Source organism: Cebus imitator, unplaced genomic scaffold, assembly GCF_001604975.1.
Source record: "Cebus imitator isolate Cc_AM_T3 unplaced genomic scaffold, Cebus_imitator-1.0 Scaffold93, whole genome shotgun sequence".
Classification (NCBI taxonomy): domain Eukaryota; kingdom Metazoa; phylum Chordata; class Mammalia; order Primates; family Cebidae; genus Cebus; species Cebus imitator.
In genome coordinates this window covers 4,521,107-4,530,223 of record NW_016107408.1, presented here as the reverse complement: position 1 = coordinate 4,530,223, position 9,117 = coordinate 4,521,107, and the positions used below count along the sequence as shown (strand labels likewise).

At 57.4% G+C, this 9,117-nt stretch overlaps 1 protein-coding gene across 2 annotated transcripts in view; it reads right to left on the bottom strand.

The window, feature by feature from the left end:
• The window catches only part of KIF19 (kinesin family member 19), a 29,139-nt gene extending 21,762 nt beyond the window's left edge, over positions 1 to 7,377 (bottom strand). For both annotated transcript variants that reach the window (XM_017535626.2, XM_037740998.1), the window contains exons 1-2: positions 7,180 to 7,377; positions 4,919 to 4,999 (exon numbers count right to left, since the gene is read on the bottom strand). In XM_017535626.2, the coding sequence (XP_017391115.1) occupies positions 4,919 to 4,999; positions 7,180 to 7,218 (120 nt within the window). In that variant the 5' untranslated portion in view covers positions 7,219 to 7,377. The remainder of the gene's footprint in view (positions 1 to 4,918; positions 5,000 to 7,179) is intronic.
• Between the last annotated feature and the right edge of the window lie 1,740 nt (positions 7,378 to 9,117).

The following is a 9,117-nucleotide window of genomic DNA, read 5'->3' as shown; positions in this document are numbered from 1 at the left end:
ATCAGCTGGCATGGTGGCATGTGCCTGTAGTCCCAGCTACTCGGGAGGCTAAAGTGGGAGGATCTTTTGAGACCAGGAATTCAAGGTGGCAGTGACAAAGTGAGACGCCCATCTCTTAAAAAAAAAAAAAAGTACAGTTCTGATAGGAGCTATGATGTGAATGAACTTGAACTTCAAAAACATTAGGACCAGCCAGGTGCAGTGGCTCACACTTGTAATCCCAGAACTTTGGCTGGCCAAGGCAGGTGGATCACCTGAAGTCAGGAGTTTGAGACCAGCCTGACCAACATGATGAAACTTCGTCTTTGTTAAAATCACAAAATTAGCCGGCTGTGGTGGCGTATGCCTGTAATTCCAGTTACTTGGAAGGCTGAGACAGAACCACTAGAACCCGGGAGGCAGAGGTTGCAGTGAGTCAAGATCATGCCACTGCACTCCAGCCTGGGTGACAGAGCCAGACTGTGTCTGAAAAAAAAAAAAATTAGGACCACATACTGCATGATTCCATTCAGATTAAATGTTCAGAAAGAGCCGTATGGAGATGGCAAGTACTTTAGTGGCTGCCTGGGGCTGGGCGGCGCTGGGAACAGGGGGTGGCTAAGCGGGGAGGGGTGAGAATCCTGGCCCCTCCCCAGCCACTCTCTACCAGCTCAGCTTTTTGGGGCGACAGGGCCAAGATGCATCCAGATGGTCGGTGTGCAGGGAGTTTCTCACCTCACTGCCCCCAGGCAGGCAAGTGGGCTCAACACAGCTGCTCCCACAGCACTCCCAGGCTCGGGCACCTGGCATCTGTCACCTTATACTTTATTTATCTTTCCCAACAGTCTCCCAGTTGCATGGCTGCAGTACCCGCTTACATAATCTTTAATCCTCTCGACGGGGCGGGTGGGGCAGGTTTCCTGTTCTCCGGTGTTCTGACGAGGAAGCAGAGGCTCCAGGGAGAGTTTCAACTTGCCCACCAGTGTGCGGCCGGGACACGATGTGGCTGAGACAGCCTGGGAGCTCTGGTTCCCGGGCCCAGGGCTTCTCTGCTCTCGGGAGCCCAGGGCTCCTCTTGTCTACATTTTTCCTTTCCATCCCAGCAGCCACACTGTCCCGCCGATCTCCCCTGGTGGCCCTTCTGCCTTCGCTCTTCTTTCCCTTCCCACCCTCACCCTGCCCTCCTGGCTGAGGCCCCGTAGCTGGGCTGGTGGGAACCCTTACCTGGCTCCATAACACCCTGGGGGCAGAGCGGGGTGGCAGTGGGTTCCCAGCAGATAAATGCTAATGATAGGATTGTACACATGGTCAGCTGACTTAAATCCTGCAGACAAACACAGCCTGGAAGAGCTGGGAGGAGGGTCCGAGGGCTGGAGGCTTTGGGAGGGATGGGGAATGGTGGGCGGCTCTTTGGTTTGTAGATTTTTCCCCCACCTAGAAGTCTGGGGCCCCACCAGCCTCTCAGGCTGTCCCTGCTCCTCTCGGGCTCCAGGGGTAAATGAAACCAGGCCTGCCTGCTGCTTTCCCACTTTCTGTGTTTAAGTGTTAGGGTCTGGCCTCACTCCAGGAGCAGCTAAGACATGGAGCTCCCACCACAGGAACACACACACACACACACCCAGGTGTCCATTTGGGAACCATCCTGAGCACTCTGACACAGGAAGAGGGAGCAGGAAGACTCGAGGGCCAGGTTTTATTTACCTCTGGGACCTGAAATCATCCCACATTTAGGCCCTCGAGATACATTTACATTTTATTAACCCCTACATAGACACGTGCCAGGCGCTGTGTTATGCACTGTGCCTACGTTAGACCATAGGGACCCTCTAAAGAAGGCACTGTGACTACCAACAGAATTGAATGGGGCCCTGGGATCACAGGCCTTCCAAGGCACCTGAACTGTCCCCATTAAAAATCCAAACCCAGCTGGGTGCGGTGGCTCACGCCTGTAATCCCAGCACTTTGGGAGGCCGAGGTCGGCAGATCACCTGAGGTCAGGAGTTCAAGACCATCCTGGCCACCATGGCGAAACCCCGTCTCTACTAAAAATACAAAAATTAGCTGGGCCTGGTGGCATGTGCCCGTAATCCCAGCCACATGAGAGGCTGAGGCAGGAGAATCTCTTGAACCGAGGAGGCAGAGGTTGCAGTGAGCAGAGATCACGCCATTGCACTGCAGCCTGAGCGAGACTCGATCTCAAAAAAACAAAAAAGTCCAAACCCGAACTCCAGCTTCCCCAGAATCCAAGCACATGGGGCTCCTATTTCAGACGACTCGCTGCCTGCGAGAATGTCCCTTCTGCCATGCCTCGTTTCGACAATCTCCCTCATCAGTGTCCCCAGAACAATGCCCAGACTAAGCAAGGCTGTCCTAGGGCCCCTCACGGTGGCCCAGCCCAGTGGGTTACGGCGTCCTCAGTCCACCTCTGCTCACTCGGGACCCACATTTCCTGGCTCAGCTCCCAAACAGATCCACCTGCCCATGGGGCCTCCAGGCCTTAGGAGGGGCAGAGCTTTGATGGACCAGCTACTCCGTCAGTGAAGCTGGTAAGGACTGGACCCCCAGCCTCCGTCTGGACCAGGGCTGGGCAAGCTACAGGGTCACTAGAGTGGGTGAAGGTCGGGAGGTGGGGGGACTGGTCAGGGTGAGGATAAGGGTAAGGGGTGCCCATGTCCATTTCACTTCCTGGGGTCACATATCTTGTCTCCTGCTTGCCAGGTGTTTATTTGTCAGAGGGATGGAGTTGTTAGTAGAAGGGTCCCAGCCTGGGAGTTGTGGCTGCTCCTAAACCGCAGGCTTCCATTAGAAGGGCGGGGCTGGGTCCCTGGTGCGAGCCAATCTTTGAACCCTCTGGGGACAGAAGGAGCTTAGGGCCTGAAGCCCACGAGGAGTTTGCATGGAAAGGCCTCCTCAGTCTCAGCCCAGACAAGCCTCTCTGCACCTCCAGCTGACAAAGGAACAACCCTGTTAGAACCGCCCAGCTCGGAGGCCTTCTCGGAGGTGGAGGTGTATCTTGGCTGGGTTAGGTCAGATCCAGAGAGGGAGCCCCTCCCGCTGCACACGCAGGGATAGAAAGGAGCCAGTGTTCGCTGTGTGTGGGCTCACAATGGGCTGTCTCCTTGACAGGGAGCATTTCCATCAGTACCAGTTAATATTTATCAGCCCCCACGCAGGCCAGGAGCCAGGAGTAGCAGAGAGAGTCAGCATTGTCCCAACCCCGGGAACTGATGTCTTCTGGGACAAGTTGCACAAACAGAGAGTGGCTTTGCCTGGAAGGAGGCCTCTCCTCCTGAGCTCTGTGGCTCCTGGGCCAATCCAGCAGCCCTGGGGAACTTGTCTCTAACAGATGTCGATAGCTGACATCTATGAAACTCTTCCTCTGTGCCAAGCACTGGGTAAGCCTGTGCATACATTAGCCTACAAAGACCCTCTAAAGAAGGCATCATGGTGACCGTCTCCACTTACACATGAGGCACCTGGAGCTCCTGGAAGCAACCCCACAGGCTGCACAGCTGGCCAACGGCAGAACCTCCTCAAACCACTGTTTACGTGCATTCATTCTGCTCCAGCTGGCTCTGACCCATTTAGACAGGGTCTTCCCAGCCATCCCCTGCTTTCCCCAAGGTCTTTGAGGAAGCCCACCCTTTTCCAAGACAGAATACGGGAAAAGAAATGAGGACGCCGGTACCAATGGCTCCACTGTGCCCACAGTCCCACCATCACTGCTGAAGAAAGGGGCTGGAGTGGGCCCCAGCCCCTGGGGAGCCCAGAGGCAGACAGGCATTGGAGGCTGTGCCATCCACCTCTGGCTTATCAGGGGCCCAGGGCTTCATGAGTCCAGCCCGTGGGACCTGAGCCCAGGCCCATCAGGTGCTTGTGTGTGCCTTTTGCTGCATTAGACAGTGCCACCCAATGTCTCCGAGCCATCGGCACAGCCTATCACCACGATGCTCCTACCTGGGCACCAAGCCTGCCCCTGCTGCCCCCCCACTGTGCCCGTGCCCACTCCAGCACGAGTGCTCAGCTGCCTACCCCAACAAACGCCCTGGCCATGGTCTCAGAGCATGTGGTTTGGCGCAGCCCATTCACACCTCTTGCCCCTTTCTCTCCTGCTTAACTGGCCTTTTCTCAGTTACCCAATTCCATCCCGGTCCCTCTCACCACGGAGCCTTTGCACGTGCAAGCCCCTCAGGTCAATCTTTCTCCCCTCGTGCTTGCTTCTTATGACCTCTTCTTCAGCCCTCATGTTTCGGCTCAGGCACAGTTTCCTACGGAAGCCCTCCCTGACCTCCAGGTTTGGGTCTTACCCCCATCTTCCCGCCTCTCATGCCACTAAGCATTTTTTGCAGCCCTCGTTAGCTGCAAACTCATGTTTGTTTGTGATGCCACTCTCTGATGAACGCCTTATCTCTCCACACTAGACTTAAGGTCATGGAGGGAGGACGGGGACTTTTCTGTTCACCAGTTTCCCAGCTTCTAGCACAGTGCCCACCATGCTGCTGGTACTTGCTGAATACTGATTGCCACTTGTGTACTGCCTTCCTCATCCTGGTGACATGAGGGCCAAGATTGCAAATGGAGAGCCAAGGACTTTGTCACACATGAACACCCTAGAGACAAGCTTTAGCTCTCGACCATGTATATATGTGCTCTGTGGGTAGTAGGCATATTAGGGGGGAAGTCAAGCAATGGGTAAAGAATCAGGGCCCACCCGGGTTAGGGAAGCTCCCAGTTCTCCTTGGATCAATCTAGGAAGGCTCCCTGGAAGAAGAACCCCCCAGCCTTCTTGATGGTGTCATCAACAGCACAGCCAAGAGTTCAGTGAGTAGAGGAAGAATGGTGCTGCAAGCCACAGGGGCCCTTCCTGCCCCCCGAGGTGAGTTGAGCCATCTAAGCAGCCCTCTCTGCCCTGCAGCTCGTGCTGCAGAGCCCCGAATACCTGCTCATCCACTTTATGGGCGATGAGGGTGGCTCCTTCCTCCAGCTCTGCCACGCTGATGGGCCGGACCCGGAGCGCCACCTGGGAGGGAAAACCAAGCCCCTTGGATTAGAGGGAGAGGACTGTGCCAGGCCTCAGAGAGAACCCAGGCAAGCCCCTGGCTTCTCTAGCATTCAGCTAGCTCAGGCCTCTGTCCTAAGCAATAAGGGGGATGCCTCAGTGACCTCGAGCCACCACTAGGCTGTGGGTGGGTGGGCAAGCTCCTTCCTCCGGGGCCTCATCCTGGCACCAGGGGCCCTTGTCTTCCTGCTGGTGATCCCCAAATCCCTTTAAACTCCTGACCTCACCAGGGCTGGGGCAGCCTCTGGTTAACCAGGAAACCCCTACCTTCCTTCTGTGGGTGGTTAGGTCAAGCCCTCCCTGCCCCAGGTCAGAGGGCAACAGGTCCCCAGAGTGGTGGACTGTGTCTGAGTCTCTGAGGCTCCCCAGGAGCCCTGGCCTCCGGGAGAGCCCCAGGGGAGAGAGCTGTCTGCTCCTCCAGCCTGCCTCAGCCTCGCGCCCAAATGAAACACTCGCAGCTCCCCTGGGCTTGAACTTGGGGCCCCGGCACTGGAGCAGCCTGTCTGTGTTTACTTGAATGATGTGCCGTAGCTGCAGGTGCAGACACCGCAGGCTCTGGGATGAGGCCTGGCAGGTGGGATGGAGCAGGGAGTGTCCCCTGTCATCCTAACAGCCTGTGACCACATTCCTACCAAGGAGAGTGTCACCTAGAGCCCCCGCCTCTGTCTGACCTCCAGCCAGCGAGAAATGGCTCTCATCCTGTGCGTGGATGTCCCCAAAGAACAGGGTGGGGTGGGGAGCATGTCTTCTGCTGAACACAGGGAAAGAGCTGCTGAGTATGGGGAAAGAGTGAATGGCCCTCTGGCCAAGTGAAGACACCCTCAGGCCGGGTGCAGTGGCTCATGCCTATAATCCCAGCACTTTGGGAGGCCAAGGTGGGCAGATCACTGAGGTCAGGAGTCCAAGACCAGCCTGGCCAATGTGGCGAAACCCCATCTCTACTAAAAATACAAAAATTAGCCGGGCATGGTGGCGCGTGCCTGTTATCCCAGCTACTTGGGAGGCTGAGGCAGGAGAATCGCTTGCTGGCAGACGGGGGTTGCAGTGAGCCGAGATGGCACTACACTCCACAGCCTGGGTGAGAGAGTGAAACTCCATCTCCAAAAAAAAAAAGGGGGGGGCTTTCAGAGGGACCGCCACTGCCTGACAGATCACTTTTATTGGTTTCTTCAGCCAAATTCCACTCTTTGCCCTCGGGAGCACACAACACACGCCAAGGCCAACCATTTTCAAAGGGACACTTTCTAAACAGCTGGAGACGATGTCTTAGAGCCCAGGCCTTGCTTGGGGGCTGGGTTGAGGCTCTTCTTTGGAGAAGCAAGTCCACCTTTCATAGGTAGGGACTCTGGGGGCGACATTACCCTCCAGTTACCTGACTGCCCACCTTCTGGTGATGAGGGCCTTTCCCAGATCTCAAAAATTAGAGGATGAGGAAGGGGCTTTCTGAGAGAGGCATCCCCTCCCCCACAGCCTAGTAGTGGCCTCAAGGTCACTGAGGCATCCCCCGTATTGCTCTGGCCCCGGCACCACTGATGATCAGGAATTCAACCTTCCCCCACAGCCCCCACTCTCACCTCCCCATCTGTCCCATACCCAGGGCTCTGTGGGGTCATGGTAGCTGCATCTAGCACTTCTCTGAAATATTTAGAGTCAGGACTTGGACAGCATCTGTGTTGCAGCCCAATAATCAGGCACTCCGGGCCCAGCCTGGCGCCAGGGGCCCTCCTTGTCTGCCTACTGGTGATCCCCAAATCCCTTTAAACTCCTGACCTCACTAGGGCTGGGGCAGCCTCTGGTTAACGGGGAAACCCCCACTTTCCTACCTGCCCCTGGCCTTTCTGGATGAGAGAGCCGAGATTCATCTGCACAGGGTCTGGCGGCGGGGTCCCCCAATGGGAAGGGGTAAAGGCGGGGTTGAGGTTGAAGTTGGGATAATTTTCAGGCTCAGGAAAGTCTAAAACGGCCATGGTCCCTTCTTGACACCCATCCCGCAGGACTTGGGGAAAGTTGCTCTGAAGAGTCCCGGCCCTGGCCGTAGCCTGTCCTGTCAGTGGGGCGGCGAGGGGACCAGAACTCTCTGCTGGAGGCCGATTGAAGTAGACCGCGGAGGGTGGTGAGGAGGAGGGCTCAGGGGGTCTCACCATGAGTTGCTGGTCCTTGGAGTCCCCGCTGTCCTTCATCCTTGCAGCAGGTGGAGGGGCTCAGGGCGCGCCACCGGGCATGGCCCAGCCGCACCCCCACCGCCGCCAGGTCGCGTCCACCCGCTGCCTGCAGCCTCGCCTGCTGCCTGACAACCCGAAACCAACAACGCGCCGGCGGCCAAGGGCGCTGACCGGAGGCGGGGCAGAGGGAGGGCCCTGTCGGCGCCGCCCCCGCCCCCGGCGCCTGCCCCTCCCCGCGCTGCGGGCGAGAGTTGGCTGCCTCCGCCCGGGAGGCCTCCGAGCCTGCGCCTCTGCGCGGTGTGTGCCCGTCTGTGCCGCCCTGCGGTCCTCGGCGCGACCATGCGTCCGCCCGGCGCCTCCGCGTCAGTTCGCTAACTCCTGCGCGCCCGCCCGCGCCCCTCAGCTCGCGGCGCGCTCCCCGTGCCACTGTCCTTTAGGGCGCGCCCCGCCAGCCACGCTGCCCCGAGGGGCACACGCATCTGCCGCCGACCGCCCGCCCGCCTGTCTCTGGGGTCTCCAGGGCGGCGGCTGGCAGCCTCGGGTTCCAATGGGCGCTGCGGGCATCGCAGCAGGTGCCTCTGGGTGGGTGTCTGCACCCACTGCTCACTGCCATGGGTGGCAAACAGTTGTCCCTTTGCCCAGGCCGCCCGCCCAGTGGTATGCGGCGAGCACCTCTATTACCTGGGGTGTGCTACAGAACAGCCTGACTCAGGGCACCCCAATGGCAAACAAGTCTCCACCCCTGAACCCAGAATCTAGGTCACTATGGCTGGGTCCGTGTGCCCCGCTGGCTCCCTGCCTGCTCCTGGAAGAGCCACAATACAGTGCAAGAAAGTCCAGGTCTGATGCTACCGCCTCCATTCTTGGCGACAATAACAACCGTTGCCCTCCCAGGGAACACGGGGAAAGGTTCCTGTCCTCAGGAGGCCCTGGGAAAACAGGATTTGAGTCCCACCTCTGTCTCCAACTCTGCCGGCCACCTGGAGCTGGTTTTACCTGCCTCCCTGGGGCCTCGGTTTCCTGGGGGATGTTGGAGCCTCTCCCAATTCTGATGTCCATCCTCTGCATCCTCTGCCCCCACGGAAGCTGAGCCCGGCAGCCCCAATACCAGGAGAAGAAGTGACAATGAGGTTTACTTCCCAGGAAAGCGGCTGGGAAAGGAAGCTCTCATGTCCCCAGGGCTGCCTCAGACTGCCTGGGGCCCCTCAGAGGCAGAGTCTGATGCCAGCCTGTGGCCCTGGGACTGGCTTCCCCGACTGCCCCTGAGGAGCCTGTGTTGGGAATGGCTATTAATAAACCGCAGCAAGAAGCAAGCGTCAGCCTTGGCTTTAATAAATAGATAAACCAAATAAAGCTCGGTGGAAATGAACTCTCTCACTCGGGTTCCCAGATTTTGTCCTGTCCTTTGGCCTAGGCTGCCCCTCAGGCTGGACAGTTTGCAAATGGGCATGTTGTGACAAGAATCAGGCTGGGTTTCTTTTTCTTTGATAGGGTTTCACTCTGTCACCCAGGCTGAAGTGCAGAGGCACAATGGCACGATCATGGATGGCTCACTGCAGCCTCGATCCCTCAGGCTCAAGCGATCCTCCTGCCTCAGCCCCCCAAGTAGCTGGGACTACAGGTGCACACCACCACTCCTGGCTAACTTTTTATATTTTCTAGAGACAGGGATCTCACTGTGCTGTCCAGGCTGGTTTTGAACTCCTGGACTCAAGTAATCCTCCCACCTTGGCCTCTCAAAAGAGACTCACGTAAGGTTTAGGGGTGTGTTATGCTTGCATTTTAGACTCCTGAATAGAACCTCTTTGGATCAGTCAAGGAGGTCCCTGGTCAACTGGGCTATAGCTATTTTTCCTTTTCTTTGTCTTTTCTATTCCTCCACATGCATCAATCCCACCCAGAATGGCCCATAGTAAT